The sequence below is a fragment of the Canis lupus genome, chromosome 21, assembly GCF_003254725.2.
Source record: "Canis lupus dingo isolate Sandy chromosome 21, ASM325472v2, whole genome shotgun sequence".
In the NCBI taxonomy this organism is placed as follows: Eukaryota; Metazoa; Chordata; class Mammalia; order Carnivora; family Canidae; genus Canis; species Canis lupus.
In genome coordinates, this window is record NC_064263.1 from 22,968,312 (window position 1) to 22,989,441 (window position 21,130).

General features: G+C 37.7%; 1 protein-coding gene and 1 pseudogene across 5 annotated transcripts in view; both read right to left on the reverse strand.

Moving 5' to 3' along the window:
- UVRAG (UV radiation resistance associated) overlaps positions 1-21,130 on the reverse strand; it is a 314,973-nt gene that overhangs the window by 248,049 nt on the left and 45,794 nt on the right. For all 5 annotated transcript variants that reach the window (XR_007404442.1, XR_007404443.1, XM_025419621.3 and 2 more), the window contains exons 4-5: positions 12,915-13,076; positions 4,314-4,388 (exon numbers count right to left, since the gene is read on the reverse strand). Coding sequence is in view for 3 of the 5 variants with exons in the window: in XM_025419621.3 (XP_025275406.1) it covers positions 4,314-4,388; positions 12,915-13,076 (237 nt within the window). In the remaining 2 variants the exon portion in view is untranslated. The remainder of the gene's footprint in view (positions 1-4,313; positions 4,389-12,914; positions 13,077-21,130) is intronic.
- LOC118351749 (tigger transposable element-derived protein 1-like) lies at positions 13,486-17,988 on the reverse strand (annotated as a pseudogene).

A 21,130-nucleotide genomic window follows, 5' to 3' on the forward strand; every position in this document is an offset into this window, starting at 1 on the left:
AGCCTTCTTCTGTAATAGGGAGAATCCTATCTCAGCTTTGTGCTCATTTCATGTTCATTTCACCCAGAGGAGCACACCTTTCAAGGACTAGGCTTCTGCTTCTGCCTACTTCTTCGTGTTCCATTCCATTTCTGTTCCAGAGAGGTTTATTTTCTTGCTTTTTATTTCTTTGCTTTAGCAAGGTATGTCCCTTTAAATTTCTCAGATTTCACCAATCACTGGGGTTTTTGTTTGTTTGTTTGGGAGGGGGGGGTTGTTTTTTGGCTTTTTTTTTCTTTTAAACCAACCATTCCTTTTGTTTGGCCAGTGGAAGGTCTCAAAGTGCGCACTTACAAGGCTATCTTGACTGGAAACATTCTTTATGGCTTTCTTTAAAAACGAAAACTAATGCTTTTTAAGGTTCAAACTCTATGTCAGATGTTTATCTGAAAGCTGGCACAGTGGTAAGATAAGGCTGTGCTTCTAAATTTATAAAATTCACTAACTGCTAGAATAAAATATACCACTTATTACAATAATATATATTCAACAAACTTTTATTGACCATTTGGTCTTGAAATCCCAGCTCTGCTACTTAGTAGCTCCATAATCTTGAGAAAGTTACTTAACTTCTGTGTGCAGCCTTCCTCTTCTGTAAAGACAATTGTGAGGTTCAAGTGAGGTAAATTATGCAAACCACTTAGAATAGTACCTGTCATTATTATTAGCTCACTGAACATTAGCTGCCATTATTATTATTTATTATTATTATATTCAGGGGGAACACTCTGCACTCATGTTTCCATATAGGCAAAAGATGTCCCACTCCATTTCCCATGTCCTAAAAAGAACATTTCCAGCTTCTCTATGTTCTTCACCCATTCCTCTCCAGGATAGGCAGAGAGGACTTATCTGACTACTGAGGTTGGGAGATGAAACGGGGTATGATGGCATCAGTTCTTTCCAGGTTCCCTTCCGGTCAGAATAGCCTGCCTACAACACACATAAATTCTGCTTTTGGCTTGAAGGATTAGACTTTGTCCCAGTAAAGGGAAGATCCCAGTTTTGCTTATTTTCTTGTTTTTTTGAGGGGAAGTTTCAATTTGGGAGGAAGTATATACCAGCTTTCTTAGTTGTAGAATTTAAGCCATGTTTACCAATTAATTTATTAGTAATAAAGCCAATATTCTGATTTCCATTTATATATCACCTGTCTTATTTCTAAACTTTTTCCAAACTCGGGGGGAGAAGAAAAGGGTATTAGTCATTGGCTATCCAAAGCTCAATTACTGGGACGTCTGGGTGGCTCAGTGATTGAGCATCTGCCATTAGCTCAGGGTGTGATCCCACAGTCCTGGGATTGAGTTCTGCATCGGGCTCCCTACAGGGAACCTGCTTCTCCCTCTCCCTGTGTCTTTGCCTCTCTCTGTGTCTTTCATGAATAAATAAAATCTTTAAAAAATAAAAATAAACAAATAACAAAACCTCAATTACTAACAGTATTAGTACTGACTATGCAATCTTTTTTTTTTTTTTAAGATTTTATTTATTTATTCATGAGAGACACAGGGTGGGGGGAAGGGGTAGAGACATAGACAGAGGGAGAACCAGGCTCCATGCAGGGAGCCCGACATGGGACTTGATCCCAGGTCCCCAGGATCAGGCCGAAGGCCGAAGGTGGCGCTAAACCGCTGAGCCACCTGGGCTGCCCAAGACTATGCAATCTCTTAAGGAGATTAAATAGAGTAACACATATAAACCTCTTCTTTTTTTTTTTTTTTAAGATTTTATTTATTCATGAGAGACACACAGAGAGGGGCGGAGTCACAGGCAGAGGAAGAAGCAGGCTTCCTGCAAGGAGCCCGATGCAGTACTTGATCCCGGATCTCGGGATCACACCTTGAGCTGAAGGCAGACGCTCAACTGCTGAGCCACCCAGGCGTCCCCAAATATAAAGCTCTTAAAAGTGTTTGAGACACAGTAACATTCAATAAATATTTGCTTTAATATTATGTACCCGATATTGTGCTAGATGGTGAGCTAGTCACCAGTTGCAAGAGGAACTTAATCCCTCAGCAGAGTCTTGGATGGTTAACCCTATAACTGGGGCACTGCAACAAAAAGAGTAGCAATCCCATAATTCTCTCATTAAATCAAGCATCTTTACTAAGCAAATACAATGTCTCAAGAACTGTGAGAGGTACTGGGAATTCAAAATTACATATACAAATCTGTCCTTAAGATGCTTACAGGTTAGAGGATCTATCCAACAAAGGAAGAAAGAGTTATAAAGTAGTAGTTCTTATGTCAAAGGTATACACAGTGTTGACAAACTTTAGGAACTCAAAATATAAGGGCTTCAAATAAATTTTAAAAAGCTACTCAGAAGTTTGAACTCAATTTAATGAAGTCACCCAGAATACCTTCAATTTTGCCAAATCCAATGGGCAATTTTCAGTCTTCATCTTATTTGACCACTCCCTCCCCTTAAAAGCCAAAAACCAACCCCCCAAAAAACCTCTTTTTCTTCGGCCTCTGAGATCCTATGAGATTCCCCACTCTTTTCCTTATACATCTCTCATCACTTTTTCTCAGGCAACTTTTCCAAAGCCTCCTCCTTTATTTAGCCCTTAACAGCTGGAGGTCCTCAAGGCATAGTTATCAAACCCCCCTTTTTTTTCTCACTGTCCAGCTTGTCCCTAGTCTGAACTTACCATTTCAGTGACCATGTGCCATTGCCCCCCCCTCCACATTTATAACTCTAATTCCCCTGAACTCCATCTGCACATGGATATCTTGAAGGCATCTCAAAATCCGTCTGATCAAATCTCAGCTCTCAATCTGCCTCCACCAAACCTGGTCTTCCCTCAGTGTCCTTAGTTCTCCCAGTGCCTGGAACACTTATCCATCCCATTATTTTACCCAAGCCAGGAACCCAAAAGTCATCCTCAACACCTTCTTTTTCCTTATACCCTAAATTCAAAGCATAGCAGGTCCTAAAGATTTTTACCTCCTAAAACTTTCCTAATCCATCTTCTCTCTATTCTGCTATAACACTGTTCCAAAGTATTTCAAAGTATCCAGATAGCATCTCTTACCTGATATACTACACAATCCTCCTTTCTGTCTTTCCACATGTATTCTTACTTCTTCTACAGTCTTTAACACAGACAGAGCGAAATTGTTAAAACACAAATCAAATTATATCTCTGCCATGCTAAAAAAATCCTTCAACACAATTCACTGCTCTTAGGATAAAATCCTTTAAAAGATTCTATATGATGTGGCCCCTGCCTTCCTGTCCAGCCTCATCTGATATCACTCCTCCTTATCACTCTGACCTTCCTTTAATCCCTAAAACCCACCATGTGCCCTTCCACTTCATGGCCTTCGAACATCCCAACCTCCTCTGCTGGAAGGCTCTCCCATTCAGCCCCCACTCTCTGTACCTGGTTCATTTCCACTTATCCTTGGATTATAGTCTTAAAAGCCTAGTTCTCCAAAAGGTCTTTCTTGAGTCCCTACAGTGTAAGTAAGGCCCTTATTGCATGCTTTTATAGCACTTTTTGCATGCTTTTATAGCACATGTTAGGTTACTTTACCAGTGTTTGTCTCCTCCACGCACTCCTGCTGGAAAATATCCATTTGCTTACCAAAATACCTTTAGCACTTACAGAGAGGGCACAATAGCTGACATACAGCAGGTACTCAATAAATAGCTGCTGAATGAATGGAGCATTCCAGCAACAGAATTTCACACAATGAAGAATTATGAAACAATGTGGTCACTAAGAGCAAGTAGTGTAGAAAACTCACCTCACTGGTTTGTGGCTGGTATTAAGTGGGATAAAGAACATAAATCACCTGGCACAGTAACACAGATAGTAGGTACTTAGTAAATATGAATTACCTTCTCTTTCCTTTCTCTAACTGCTTTTAGCTATAGAGACAGCACTGACTATAATAACACTGTACTCACAGTTTCTTAAATTTACTGAAAGTGTAAAAGGTATCTGAAACATTTAATAAAATTGTATTGTACTTAATCAAAATTCACCATTCTGTTCTAATCCTCCAAAGAATTACACAGAATAAGAGCAAACAGCCCGATTTCCTCATAGGTAAATTAATCATCTGAATTTAGAAAAGATAAACTGGGGTGGTTACAAAATGAATATTCACTTTAAAAAGCATTCATTCACCCTAAGCTACACTAAACAAACTTAGAATGATACTTAAAGGAAGATTCTATTTACACATAGCTTTTTTACATACTATATGTCAAAGCACAGCTACACTAAACAAAATTCACAGCACTAGGAAAATCCTCTTACCTTATGTTCAAACGGAGCACCATAGTAGCCATCATTCAACCCAAAAATTATTTCATTTTGGTTGCGGGCATGAATCTAAGAAAGAAGAAAAACACACTATCAGTTCTTCTCATTCCAATTAAGTTTTAATATGATTAGAGCATGACACTTACAAGACCTACTTCAATGCTGAGAAATAGGCTGACTAATCTAACAAGCCAGCTAAAAACATATCATTTGTCCTAAGACCAGGTAATCAAATGAGAGCTTCCTGCTTTAGTCAAAGGGCTCACAAAATCATCACATGAGATTACAGGCATGATCATTCACATATATTTTCTATAAATACTTCTTTTTTTTTAATTTTTTTTTTAATTTTTATTTATTTATGATAGTCACAGAGAGAGAGAGAAAGAGAGGCAGAGACATAGGCAGAGGGAGAAGCAGGCTCCATGCACCAGGAGCCTGATGTGGGATTCGATCCCGGGTCTCCAGGATCGCGCCCTGGGCCAAAGGCAGGCGCCAAACCGCTGCGCCACCCAGGGATCCCTATAAATACTTCTTGAGATTGCTATGGAAAGGCTACTTCTGAAATACAAATGATTCAAATGTATAGTATAGACATACTATACATTCTGTGATCTCAAAGAAAACACAATCCACTTAGTCTGTAAAAGTCCTTAAAAAACCATGAAGTCCTAGAAAAAACATAAAACATTAATATTATTTTCTATTTTCAAAAAGGCAGTTTAAAGATAGTATCTAAATTGCATCATTACTCTGGACTCTAGTTTCCTCAATTAAAATTAATGAATTAGTTTATGCTCTGTGATACCATACTTCTGTGCCTACCCCCAATTCCCCTGGCTAAATCCAACATATCCAAATTTCACTCAAGATTATCAATCAATTTAACCTGATATCTGCAAAACATTCCATTCAATGACAATAGAATACACATCACATGTACAGGAAACATTCACCAAAAAGAGATTCTATATTCTAGGCCATAAAATAAATCTCAAAAAAAAGCTTAAATGACTGAAATCAAACAAACTATTTTCTCTAAACTCAAAAGAGTTCAATCAAAAATCAACAAAAGAAGGATCCCTGGAAAATCCACATATGTTTGAAAATTAAACACTATATCTCTAAATAACCCCTGGGTTACGAAGAAATAAAAGGGAAATTAGAAAATATTTTGAATTGAATGAAAATGAATATACATCACCAAAGTTTGTGAGTCACAGTTAAAGGAAGGCTTAGGGGAAAATTTAGTAAATGCTTACTTTAGAAAAGAGAAGTCTCCAAACAGTAATGCAAAATCCTACCTTAAACTAGTAAAGAGGAACAAAGTAAACCCAAAGCAAGCAAAAGAAAGAAAATTATAAGGATAAAATCAGAAATCAGTGAGACTGAAAACAATAACAATAAACAATGAAACCAAAAACTAGTTCTTTGAAAACCTACAAAAATGGATAAATCTCTAGGCAGAGTGATCAAGAGAAGAAAGAGATGAGACAGAAATTACCAATAGCAAGAATGACAGAGGAAAGGATCATTATGTAGCCTATATACATTACAAGGATATAAAGTATAGTAATACTGTGGAAACTTTTATGCTTATAAATTTGAAATCTTAGGTGAAACTAACAAATTCTTTGGAAGACAAACTATCAAAGCTCACATAAGAAGATAGATAATCTAAATATAGCCCCATATCAAATAAAGTAACAAGTCAGGCTTTTAAACTTTCCCACAGGGAAATCTTAACACCCACATGGGTTCACTGAAGAATTCTGTCAAACATTTGTGGAATAATAGCAATTTTACACAAATTCCTCCAGAAAACAGAAGAGTAAAGGCTTCCCAATCCATTTTACAAGACCAGCATTACTCTCATACTAAATTGGACAAGGATGGCTCAGCGGTTCAGCAGCTGCCCTTGGCTCAGGGTGCGATCCCAAAGTCCTGGGATTGAGTCCTGAGTCCCACATCAGGCTCCCCATACAGAGCCTGCTTCTCCCTATGCCTGTGTCTCTGCCTCTCTCTCTCTCTCTCTCATGAATAAATAAATAAGGCCTTTTAAAAAAAATAAATAAATAAATTGGACAAGGACAATACAAGAGAAGTACAAGAGAAGTATCTCCCATGGATACAGATGAAAGAAATCTTAATAAAATACTCACAAATGTATTTCCATATGAAAGGAAATTTCCTCAACCTGATAAAGTGTCTACAAAATTTATAGCTAATATTATACTTAATAATGAAAGACTGAATAGTTTTACACAGCATCAGTAAAAAAAAACAAAGTTGCCCAATCTACTCATTTCTATTCAACATTGTACTGAGGTCTTCACCAATGAAACGACAAGAAAAAAAGACATATTCATTAGGAAGAAATTAAACCATCTATTCAGAGACATGATTCCCTACATAGCAATTTACAAAAGGAGTCTACCAAAAAACTACTAGATCTAATAAATGAGTTTAACAAAGTCACAGAATACACGTTCAATACAGAGATGTTTCTATATACTAGCTACAATAATTGGAAATAGAAATATTTTTAAATAGCATTTAAACTAGCATAAAAAAACATAGAATCCACAAGTCCAAATCTAACAAAATATGTGCAAGATCTGTATAGTGAAAAGTACCAAATGCTGATGAGTGAAATCAAAGATTTTCACAAATGGAGAAATATATCATGTCCACAGACTGAAACATCTGATACTAGTAAGATGTCAACTCTCCCCAAATTTTCTTAGATTTTTGTAGAATTCACAAATTAATTAAATCTAGAATGTATATTTAAAGGCAAGAGATCTAGAATAGCCAGAACAATTCTGAAAACAAGATCAAAGTTGAAGGATTGACATTATCTGTATTCATGAGGTGTAAAACTACAGTATTCAAGACAATGTGGTATTGGAATAAAGACAGACCTGTCGATCAATGAAATAGAAGAGAGTCCAGAAACAGACTCCCACAAATTATTTTTTAAAAACTGATTTTCAACAAAGATAACAAGGTAATTCAATGGAGAAATAACAGCTCTAACAACAGAGTGCAGAGACAAATGTTAACCAATCTGCAAAACAATGTGCCTTATACCTTAAATATAAGTTAATCCAAAATTATCATAGACATAAACATAAAGCCTAATACTATAAAACTCCACGAGGAAAAAACCCCATGGAAAAAAATCTGTGTGACCTATGATTAGGCAAAGATGTCTTAGATAAGACACAAAGAGCATGAAACATAAAAGAAAAAACAATATAGTGGACTTTATCAATACTGATAAACTTCGATCATTTAAATGACACTTAAACAAAAGGACAAGCCACAGACTGGCAGAAAATAACTATCTTATAAAGAACTGACTCCTATCTAGAATACATACAGAAATTTTACAACCCAATAATGAGAATTCAAACAGCCAATAAAAAGTAGGCAAAAGATCTAAATAAACATTTCACCAAAAAAGGGGTGAGAGAAAGAATGATGACAAATAAACATTTTTTGTATTGCTCAACATGACTTAATCACTAGAGAAGTTCAAATTAAAATCACAAGATTCTACAAGATTCTAATGAAACAGCAGAAAGAGAAACTAAGAAAACCATTTCATTTACACCCAAAATAATAAGATACCTAGGAAACAATCTAAAGAGGTGAAGAACCTGTATTCTGAAAACTATAAAACACTATTAAGGGGCACCTGGGTGGCTCAGTGGTTGAGCATCTGCCTTTGGCTCAGGTTGTGATCCTAGGGTCCTGGGATCAAGTGCCACATCAGGCTCCCTGTGGAGAGCCTGCTTCTCCCTCTACCTATGTCTCTGCCTCTCTCTGTGTGTCTCTCATGAATAAATAAATAAAATCTTTAAAAAAGAAAACTGATGAAAGAAATTGAAGACACAAAGAAATGGAAAGACATTCCAAATTCCATGCTCATGGATTGGAAGAACAAATGTTGTTAAAACGTCTATACTATTCAAAGCAATCTACATTTTTTTTTAAGATTTTATTTATTTATTCATGAGAGACACAGAGAGAAAGAGAGAGAGTGAGAGAGGCAGACCCACAGGCAGAGGGAGAAGCAGGCTCCATGCAAGGAGACTGACGTGGGACTCGATCCCAGGACTCCACAATCACGCCCTGGGCTGAAGGCAGGCGCTAAACCGCTGAGCCACCCAGGGATCCCCACAATCTACATTTTTAATGCAATCCCTGTCAAAATACCAAAAGTATTTTTAACAGAAAACCTAAAATTTGTATGGAACCACAAAAGACTGAATAGCTAAAGCAATTCAAGCAAGCTTTTCAGGAAAAGAAAAGCAAATCTGGAAGCATCATAATCCTGGACTTTACATTATATTACAAAGCCGTATATTTAAAACAGTATAGTACTGGCACAAAAAAAGACACATAGATCAATGGAACAGAATAGAATATCTAGAAATAAACCCACAATTATATGGTCAATTAATCTTCAACAAAGCAGGAAAGAACATCCAATGGGGAAAGACAGTATCTTCAGCAAATGGTGTAAGGAAAACTAGACATGAACATGCAAAAGAATGAAATTGGACTTTCTTATACCATACATAAAAATAAATTCAAAATGGATTAAAGACCTAAATTTGAGACCTGAAACCATAAAAATCCTAGAAAAGAGTACAGGCAGTAATTTCTCTGATATTGGCTCTAACAACTTTTCTTTACATAGATCCCCTGAGACAAGGAAAACAAAAACAAAAATAAACTATTGGGACTATATCAAAATAAAAAGTTTCTGCACAGCAAAAAAAAAAAAAAAAAAAAAAAATCAACAAAAGTAAAAGGCAACCTATAAAATGGGAGAAGATATTTACAAATGACATATCCAATAAAGGATTGGTATCCAAAATATATAAAGAATTTATAAAACTCAATACCCAAAAAGCAAATAATCCAATTAAAAGATGGACAGAAGACATGAATAGACATTTCTCCAAAGACATACAAATGGCCAACAGTTACAAGAAAAGATGCTCATCATCACTTACCATCAGGGAAATATAAACAAAAACTACAATGAGATATCACCTCACACTTGTTCAGAATGGCTAAAATCAACAACACAAGAAATAACAGGTGTTGGCAAGGACGTGGAGAAAAAGGAACACTTGTGCACTGTAGGTGGGATGCAAACTAGTGTAGCCACTGTGGAAAACAGTATTGAGTTTCATCAAAAGGTTAAAAATAGAACTACCCTGTGATCTAGCAATTGCACTATCAAATATTTACCCAAATAATACAAAAACACTAATTCAAAAGGATATATGCATCCCTGTGCTTAGAGCAGATTTATTTACAATGATCAAGATATGGAAGCAGCTAAAGTGTCCATTGACTGATAAATATATATATATACACATATGTATCAGCTGTAAAAAAAAAAAAAAAGAATGAAATCTTGCCACTTGCAATGATAGGGATGGAGCTAGAAAATATAATGCTAAGTGAAATCAATGAGAAAAAGACAAATACCATATGATTTCACTCATTTGGAGAATTTAAGAAATGAAACAAACGAGCAAAGCAGGGGAAAGAAAGAGACAAACCAAGAAACAGACTCTTAGCTATAGAGAAAAAAATTGGTGGTTACCAGAGGAAAGTGGGGGATGGGTGAAATAGGTGATGGGGATTAAGGAGTGCACTTGTCATGATGAACACTGAGTAATTAAAACTAAAACTTAAAAAAAATCACAATAAGATACTACTTCAAATCCGTTGGAATGGCTAAAACCCACCAGAATGGAAAACAATTTGGGAGCTTCTTATAAATTTCAACATGCACTTTCCACTAGACCCAGAAATTCCACTTCTATGTATTTACTCAAAGGAAGTGACAACAAATGTCAACGTAAAGACTTATATTTAAATATTCACAGCAGCATTATTCATTGTGATGGTTACTAGACTTAATATATTTGTCAAACCCACTGAACTGCATACCTTAAAAGGGTGCATTTCACTGTATATACATTACACCTCAACAAACCTGACTTATAAAAAAAAATTCATTCAAAAGTCAGCCCTCCCTGACTCTATCCACGCTTGTCTAAATAACTCTTCCATACACTCATCCAAATTATATTACAAAGCTACAGTAATCAAAACAGGATGGTACTATGCAGGTATTCATCAATCATCAGTTTACCAAGTCTAAGGATCTTGTCTTACCCATCTCTGGATCCTTAACAGTAAGAATAATGCCTGGTAGAAAGTAAATGATCTATCACTGAACCTAAGTAATTCTGGCTATTTTCCTGATACATCTTAGTCTTGCTTTCCTCTGAAAATTTGTAATTCTATTTTATCTGATTTTCTAGTAGCATGTTACTTGTTATACCTATTTCGTAGGTGAGTTTTGACTTTCTATAATGATATTAAGTTTCTAACTGGCTTAAAAAACAAGTTTTCTATTTCTTTTGTTCTCCATTATACCGACATAACCAGCTTTATAAGAAGACACCCGAAAGCTGACTCTCTCAAGTTAGGACAGGTTCAACATAAACACAGGTGAGTATTCCAAGAAGATCACTACCTAAGGAATATGTGGGTTGAAAAGCACGAAGGCCACCTTCTTTGGCTCAAAACTCCCCTACCAGACTATACAGTCAATACAACTCTAACATTAAGAAGCATCATCCTCCATGAAATGTAGGTACTTTCAGAAGAAAGACAAGTGCTCGATACCATCGTCTATCCACAGCCAACTATGGTATGTGGGAAGACAGAGTATACACCTCACTGCAAGGTTCTAACTGGCCAGTAAAAGGCAACAAGTATCTCATACTGAAAGAGAGGAGAAAGGCCCTAAGCCAAAAGTCATTATTTTATAAATTTTCACTGAGACCAGTCCTAGAACAGAGGGAAAAATATAAAAACAAAAAAGATTATAGAGTGGTTAGAATTTAGTTATAGAAAATATCTATTATATGCATTCTTCTGGTCACTATAGGAGGACACAAAATAAAGTATATGGTAAGCAAAATGAGAATAGAGGGATTTTTTAATGTGAAAGAAAAATATGTAGAATTAAATAGTTTCTTTAAAAGAAAGAAAGCAAAAAAAAAAAAGCAAAAAAATAAAAATAAAAGAAAGCAAAAAAAAAGGCAGAAAGAAAGAAAGAAAGGAAGGAAGGAAGGAAGGAAGGAAGGAAGGAAGGAAGGAAGGAAGGAAGGAAGGGAACCTGAGTGGCTCAGTTGGTTAAGCGTCCAACTGCTGATTTCAGCTCAGGTAATTCCAGGGTCATGAAATTGAGCTTCAGGCTCTGCACTTAAGATTCTCTCTCTCTCTCTCAATCTCTCTCTTTCCCCCCAGGTCCCTCCCACCCCCACCACCATTCACATGAACACATATACTCTAAATAAATAAACAAATGAATGAATGAATGAATGAATGAATGAATGAATAAATAAACAAACCAGAAAGTCTATATTGAGTAAATATTAAGAAACATCAAGGATATTTATAGATATGACTAATATTTCGGAGTTACCATTAACAGTAGTCCCACAGGTATCACAAATAGACAAAGCATCATTCCAAGATTGTTGGGTGGTTACCAAGAACTACATGTTATATATCAGTGTGGTACAGCACAAAGAATGAATTTGTAAGTCAGCCAGGCCTGGATTTAAAACCTAGCTCCAGGGGCGCTGGCTGGCTCAGTCAATTGAGCATCTGTCTTTGGCTCAGATCATGATCAAAGGGTCCTGGGATCAAGCCTGCATTGGGATCCCTGCTCAGCTGAGAACCTGCTTCTCACTCTCCCTCTGCCCCTCCCCTGGCTCATGCTCTTTCTCGCTTTCACTCTCTCTCTCTCTCTCTCTCTCAAATAAATAAAATCTCATTTAGTAAATAAATTAAAAAAAAAAATCCTAACTCTACCTACCAGTGTGATCTGAATTTTCCCATCTGGAAAATAAGGGCACTAATACCAACCTTCACAAGGCTGGTATAAATATTAAGTGTAATAACCTACGTCAGAGGATGGTAAGAAGGTTTCATATCATAAGCAATCCTGATATATTGCTAGCTGCATCCCAGAACACTGTGTCCAAAGGGATTACGGAGCTACTTATCAGCTCAGCTAGAAGAGTCTTATGATCCAATAACTACCTCACTCATAGGGGCTTAGGAGTGCTATACAAGCTAGGGATTTGTCAGCCTTGTACTCAATAAACAGTAGCTCTCCTTCTTCCCAAAATAATCCAACTCTACGGGTCATAAAAGTATGTTCTATATTTGCAACTTCATTTTTAGATTCTATGAGGGAATAACCAATAAAACAGAAGAAGTACAATGAAATGGGAAAGCATATTCTTTCCTGAAAAAAAAAAAATCTTCTTAAATTAGAAGCTTAGGGTGCTTCTTCGTAAGTTTCTTCTATTAAAAATTATTTTCTAAACTTGGCAATGACTCAAAGTTTCTACAATTAAATAAATAATCATAAAAGTTCTCTCTCTATAATCGGAAATGTAGAATCTGAAGAATCTACAGAAAGGTTAGATAGGTTAATTTAGAGAAGACAAATACTCAAAACTATAGTCTAAAAATTACCTGCTGACCCAAATATTTCAGCCCATCCAAACAGACTTTCCATTCAATCAAAAGCTGGTAAATGTCCTCCTTTCCACCCCATATCTTCACCACGAAACAAGACACGGATGTATCAAGACGGTCCGGGATTATTCCAAAATCGAGACTCCGCCACGTTGGATTCTGTTGATGGAAAGGAAAGCATGAAGACTCTAATTTGTTTACAGGTATTTCAATTAAGTTATAAATCATTTTGTTTTTGAAAACCAAAAGACCTCAAAAATATATCAAATTGGAAACTTAAATGAACCAAGAAGACACCTAATTAACACAACAGGGGTGATAATGGTACCTCAGAGATAATTGCAAGTTTGGTCCCAGACCACAACAATAAAGCAAGTATCACAGGAAAGCAAGTCAAACGAATCTTTTGGTTTCTCAGTGTATATAAAAGTTATGTTTATACTATATCACAGTCCAGTCTATTATGTGTATAATAACATTATGCCTAAAAATATACAATGTACATACCTTAATTAAAAAGTACTTTATTGCTTAAAAATGTAACCATCAAAAATAATTTTTTTTTAATTTAAAAAAAGGACCCATCATCTGAGTTTTCTGCAAGTCATAATCTCTGCTGGTAGAGGGTCTTGCCTCAGTGTTGATGGCTACTGACTCATCAGGGTGGTGGTTGCTGAAGGATGGGGTAGCTGTGGCAATATCTTAAAATAAGACCACAAAGTTTGCTGCATTGATTGACTCTTCCTTCATGAACAATTTCTCTGGCACACGATGCTGTTTGGTAGCATTTTACCCCCTGTAAAACGTTTTTCAAAAATACAATCAATCCTCTCAAACCTACCACTACTTTATCAACTAAGTTTATGTAATATTCTAAGTCCTTTGTTGTCATTTCAACCATCTTCATAGCAGCTTCACCAACAGTAGATGCCTTCTCAAGAAACCACTTTATTTGCTCAACCATAAGAAGTAACTGCTCATCTACTCAAGTCTGATCATGAAATGCATCAATTCAGTCACATCTTCAGACTCCACTTCTCATGCTAGTTTTCTTGTTATTTCCACCACATCTGCAGTTATTGCCTCCACTCCAGTCCTGAATCCCTCACAATCATCTATTAGGTTTGGAATCAGCTTCTTCCAAACTTCTGTTAATATTACTTTGACCTCTTCCCATGAATCACAAATGGTCTTAATGGTATCTAGAATAGTGAATCCTTTCTGGAAGGTTTTCGATGGACTTTGCCCAGATCCAGCAGAGGAATCACTATCTATAGCAGCTATAGCCTTACAAATTGTATTTCTTAAATAGTAAAAACTAGAAAGTTGAAATGACTCCTTGTTCCATATGGGCTACAGAATGGATGTTGTGTTAGCAGTTACAAAAACAACACTAATTTCCTTGCACATCTCTATCAGAATTCTCAGGTGGCCAGGTGCATTGTCAATGAGAACTAATATCTTGAAAGGGATCTTCTTCTGAGATCTCAACAGTGGGCTTAAAATATTTATGAAATCGGGATCCCTGGGTGGCGCAGTGGTTTGGCGCCTGCCTTTGGCCCAGGGCGCGATCCTGGAGACCCGGGATCGAATCCCACGTTGGGCTCCCGGTGCATGGAGCCTGCTTCTCCCTCTGCCTATGTCTCTGCCTCTCTCTCTCTCTGTGTGTGTGTGACTATCATAAATAAATTTTAAAAAAATTAAAAATATTTATGAAATCATATGGTAAACAGATGTGCTACCATTCAGGCTTTCTTGTTCCCATTTTAAAGCAAAGGCAGAGTACATTTAGCATAACTTTTAAGGACCCCAGGATTTTCAAAATGGTAAATGACATTGGCTTCAGCTTGAAGTCACCAACAGCATTAGCCCCTAACAAGGAAGTCAGCCTGTCCTTTTGAAGCTTTGAAGCCAGGCACTGATTTCTCTAGCTGTGAAAGTCCTAGATGGCACCTTTTTCCAATAAGAAGGCTGTTTCATCTGCACTGAAAATCTATTGTTTAGTGTAGCCACCTTCATTAATTATCTTCACCAGTCTTCTAGATAATTTGCGGCACATTCTACATCAGCCCTCACTGCTTCACCATGCACTTCTATGTTATGGACGTGGCTTCTTTCCTTAAACCTCATGAACCAACCTCTGCTAGCTTCACACTTTTCCTCTGCAGCTTCCTCAGGTCTCCCAGCCTTCATGTAATTGAAGAGAGCTAGGGCCTTGCTCTGGATTATACTTAGATTTAAAGGAATGTTGTAGCTGATCTGATCTTATATCTAGACCTCTCAAACTTTCTCCACATCAGCAATAAGGCTGTTTCACTTGATCACTGGGTGTTCACTGAAGTAGCACTTTCAATTTCCTTCAAGAACTTTTCCTCTAAACTGAGGGGGTATTATGCTGAGTGAAGTCAGTCAGTCGGAAAAGGACATTTATCATATGGTTTCACTCATACAGGGAATATAAGAAATAGTGAAAGGGATTATAAGGGAAAGGACGGGAACTGAGTGGGAAAAATCAGAGAGGGTGACAAAACATGAGAGACTCTTAACTCTGGGAAACACACAAAGGGTTTTGGAAGGGGAGGTGGGCAGGAGGGATGGGATAACTGAGTGACAGACACTGGAAGGGCACTTGATGGGATGAGCACTGGGTGTTATACTATATGTTGGCAAATCCAACTTCAATAAAAAAATGAAAAAAAAGAAAATTCAGATATAAATGTTGAGGATATATTAAAAATTATTATAAAGTTAATTTAGTGCCTCCCCAAGAAAAACCTTTTCCTATACATTCACAACTTGGCTAACAGTTTGGTGCAAGAGGCCTAGCTTTCAGTATATCTTGGCTTTCAATATGCTCTCCTCACTAAGCTTAATCGTTTCTAGCTTGTGATTTAGAAAGGCATGTAACTGTCCCTTTCATTTAAATGCTTAAGAGGCCACTGTAGGGCTATTAGTTGCCCTAATTTCAATATTGTTGTATCTAGGGGAATAGGGAGATGCCTGAGGAGAGGGACAGAGTTGGAGGAATGGTACTGGTGGAGCAGTTAGAACACACAGAACATTTATCAATTAAGTTCACTGTCTTATATGGGTGCAGTGCATGGTGCCCCAGAATAATTGTGATAGCAATATCACAGATCACCAAAGCAAGTATAATCATAATGAAAATTTTGAAATATTGTGAGAATCACTAAAACATGACACAGAGACAGGAAGCATGCAAATGTTTTGGGGGAACATGGTACCAACACACTTGCTCAAAGCCCAGTTTCTATAAACATTCATTTTTTAAAAGCACATTATCTGCAAAGTACAGTAAAATGAGGTATACCAGTAAATAGTACCTGCGCACCCAAGCACCATTTGCTGAGTGAACCAACCAACAGGAGAAACATCAGTAAAGAGGCTCGTGCAGGGGTGCCTGCAGGTGACACTCTGCGACATGGAGAATGGAGCCAGGACATGTAAGGGAGAGGTGTTTTGGAACAAGATGTGACAGCTGGCTGAGGGTGAAGGTGAGGCGCCAGGTAAGGGAGGAATCGAGAATGTCTCCTGGGTTTCTGTCTCACACACCCGGGCAGGTAACGGCCACTTTCCGTGCAGGGGGAGGCTGGCAGAGGCTAAGGGATGCAGTGTGGGGGCGGGGTACCCCGGCCAAGAGAACCAAGAGGCCCCACTTGAACTCCAGCCTCCAGATGCCTTTGGGAGGAGTGAGCGCAGACGTGGGGGCGGGGAGGGGGGGCAGTCTGGAGCCCAGAGAAGAGGCAGAGGTGGAAGCAGCAGCCACGTCAGGAGCCAGGTCACCCAGGGAGAGTGTGAGGGAAGGGAAAAGAGGGCCAGGACCTACGGGGGTCCCAACGGTCTTTTTTTTTTTTTTTTTTTTTTTTTAATTTTATTATTATTATTTTTTTTCCAACGGTCTTAAAACCAACAAAAACCAAACCAGGGGCGTCTGGGTGGCTCAGTGGCTGAGCAGGTATCTTCGGCTCAGGACGTGATCCCGGGATGCGAGATCAAGTCCCACGCTGGGCTCCCTGTGAGGAGCCTGCTTCTCCCTCTGCCTGTGTCCCTGCCTCTCTCTCTGGGCCTCTCATGAATAAATACATGAATTTTAAAAACAACAACAACAACCCACCAACCAAGGTCACGTTAGTGTGGTGAGCTGGAGAGCCTTTTTAGCCTCTCCGAGTTTGTTTCCTCCTCTGTAAAACGCGATAATAAGCCTTTCCCAGAGGACGATACCCCAAAGCACCAGACACACAAGTCGGGGTTCAGCAGATGACAACAGCCCTTAGGAGGGCTCTGAATTCTCCATCCTGACAAGGCCGGAAAGGGAACAGACTCAGCTCTTCTCCAGCCAAAGCCAGCAGAAACAGATCCCTAAGCCATCTCAGTGAGTCCCCCTCACAGCTCTGCTTGTTCTCCAGGCTCCTCCAGAGAGAGCACTGGCCGGCCCTGACCTACAAGGGAAGTCCATCCTGCATGCAGCTCCTCAGAATGAACACCAGTACTTCTGAATTTCGCTCCTTATTTATTATAGTCATTAAAAGGAGGATATACGATAATACGGCTTCATATGGTATACACTTATTTATTCAACACTTAAGACACAATTATTAAGAACTGAAACATAAACAGTGTCTTCAAAGTATTTCCAACTTGTTAGATTCAAACCCCTAATTACATCATTTCATGAAAAGTTCAGTTATAGAATTATGCACAAGGCTATACAGTAGCACAGAAGGGAAATAATAAACTTTGAGGAATAGGGGAAAGACATCACCACAGAGGCTGTGCAACTTGGCTTTTAAAGGACAAACAGAATTTCCCCAGGTTAAAATAAAGACTTTCAGGTGTAAAGAACACAATAAACAAAGGCTCAACAGCGTGATATAGTGAGTAAGGTGTGGTCAGGGAGCTAAGAAAACTCCTGGAATGCACAACACAAGAGTGGCAGGACACACAGCTCGAGAATAACAAGCAGCTACACTGAAGGATCTTTCAGGGCACCTGGTTGGCTTAGTCAGTCTACCAGATTCTTGGTTTCAGGGTTGTTGAGTGTGAGCCCCATGTTGGGTAGAAAATTACTTAAAAAACCATTAAGTAACTTGTCAACATCATGCATTTGGTTATTTCTGGAGCAGGAAGTCAAAGTCTACATATCTGACTTAAAAGACATGATAACAACGAAAAATAAAACAAAAAGATAGTGATAACATTAGGTAACTTTTGTGTATGAGGTAGGCCACGCTGCTGGGGATCATTTAGTATAAAGCAATTGAGTTTTATGTCCTAGGCAGCCCCTGAAAGATGACTCTAGAAGAAGATGTGATGTTCCTCATGATAAGCTCCAGTCAATGAGAAAAAGGTAAATAATGTCCCCTAAATAGGAAGGGAGGGGAGGGGGACCAAAAAAAATGTGATACAGATATAAAAAATTCAAATGATAACATTTCCTCTAACTGGAATTCAACAGACCACCAACTCCACTATCCTTGAATAGTCAAAAACAAGAAGCATGGAAACAAAGCTACTTAAACTAACAAGTCAGATCAAATATATCCTATAAACTTAAAAAAAGTGTCAAGTCCCTGCATAGAATGTTTATTCCTAATTGGCATTAGTTGGCATAATTTTCCAGAACATGCACTTTATTTAAAAGCAGTAATAGTAATAACAAGTTTGAAGAAGGATATAGAGCAACTAAAACCCTCACACTGCTGCTAGGGAAGTTATCAGTATAACCATTTTGAAAAACTATTGGCAGTATCCACTAAAGATGAAAATAACCTATGACCCAGCACTTGATTCCACTCCTAAGTATATATCTAACAGCAATGAAATTCATACACATGTTCACCAAAGGACATGTCATTAGAGTTCATAAACTACTACGTGCAACAATATGGATGAATCTCACATATGTAACACTAGGCAAAAGAGAACATGCTGTATGTGTGTGTGTGTGTGTAGAAATACATGTTCAAAAATAAGCAAAACTAACAGATGGTGCTCAAAGTCAAGTCAGTGGTTCTCCTTTGGAGAAGGTAGTGACTAGAGGGAAAACACAAAAGGTGCTGATAACGTTCAACTTCTTGATCTGGGCTATTATATGTGCCCTTTACTGCAATGCATGCTCTATCTCAATAAAAAGGTAATGAAACTATATTTGTTAAAGACCCAATAGCAGAAAAAATACAGCATCTTAGAAGGAGGGGGCTGCAGCAATAAATCAAATAAAGGTATCTTTTCATGCTGTAATTTTAGGCCTTAAAGTCTAAAAAGCAGACACTGGAGGACCTTCCTAGCTTTCAAATTATACCACCTGAAATGGTAGCCATTTACTCTCCTATGTGTACGACCATCTCTCAACAAAAGTACGTGTGCTCTAGATCATGACATAACAAAATTTCAAATGCTCATTCTCAAAGTGATAAAGCACCAGAAAAAGCATGAAATGACCACCCTTTTCCAAAGTGAAAAAAAAGAAGGAATTGGTGAATATATTGCATCGGGGAGAGGGAGGACTTGGGAAGCAGGTGCTGCATTAAATATTTGTAAATAACTTCATTCTCGAATAAATCCAAAGCCTTTGAAAGTGAGGGTAGTGTTGTGAAGTTACTTCATATGATCGAAGAGATGACCTGGGTCTCCTTTCTAAGTCAATACAACGTTAGTACAGCACAGCTATTGTCAGTTGTCTCATTACAATGACCTTCCTTTATACTTTCATGAAATAGCTGCCAGACAGTACGCATTAACTCCTGAGCTGGTACATTCAGACACTGCCAGAGAGTCTCCAAACATTCAAAGATTTTAGTGCCCAACCATGTTACTGTAAAGACCCAGATGATTTCTATTTTATTTAACCTAGACATGTCAGCCCATTTTCTACATGGAACAAATTCTTCAAGCACTAAGACAATCTAGGGACCCACACCATGTTCACTAAAAGTACAGCAACAGAATATTAGGGTATTTGTGGCTTTGAAAAGTTCACTACCTCCTCACTACCCACAAGAGAATCTAAACTCAATATTTAGCCAGGACAACTTCTCCGTAACACTGCTCAATGGCAGCTTATTTATTAAAGAAACACACTTGCACAAAGAAATTTCAAAACATTCACAAACGATCACTGTTCTTATCACCCAGTAACAAATGTATGGTCCAGAAACACAACTTGGGAATTCATAACAATTTGTCAAAACATACAAGATAACTCTTGGGAATTGCCTGCTGATTTTATAAGCAGTAGTTACTCCTCAGCCCAATAAAATCTCTTCCACTAATTCATCTCTACTCATCCTTTACATATCAACTTAGAAATTACTTTCCTGGGATGCCTGGATGGCTCAGAGGCTTAGCGCCTGCCTTCAGCTCAGGGCGTGATCCTGGGATCCCGGGATCTCCCGCACTGGGCTCCCTGCATGGAGCCTGCTTCTCCCTCTGCCTGTGTCTCTGCCCCCCACCCTGAATAAATAAATAAATAAATCTTAAAATAAATAAATAAATAAATAAATAAATAAATAAATAAATAAATAAATATAAAAACCACTCAGACAGTCAAAACTCCAACCAAAGTTAATGATTCTGATAATTATGTCCCATGCTTTCCCTAAAAATATATGTTCTAGACCTCGCTTATTCAATTATAAGGCCCATCATTGACCTCTCCTAGACCTCTAGCAGACATTTAATCAGCTGAAGGAAGGAAGTTTAAGGAAGTATAATATAAGAGAGGCAGCAAAATGCTGTAAAAGAGCGGAACTATCCAACATCGGTTTTACCAGTCGCTACTAGCTGGGGCTTAGAGTAAGTTGTTCAGTCTGTCCAAACCTCAGTTTCCCTAACTATCAAACAGGCATATATATTACCTTGTAGCACTGTTATTAAGATAAGAAACAATGTACATCATGCATCCAACATACTACTAGAATTACATGGGTAGTTTATAATTGAACCTCTTATTTATTAAAAAACACACATGAACAAATTTCAACACACACCCAAACTACTACTCCTCTTACCCTACCATGAGGTTTTTAATTTTGTAATAAAGGTTTAAAAACTCCCGTTTTGTAAAAGTATCTAATGATCAAGTTTATAATTGTTAAAATGGGTGCATGTGGGTTTGTACATAATTTGTATTTCTGGGAATATATAAAATCAATTTTAGAGAATTTAGTTACTTCCATTCTTACTACTTCAAT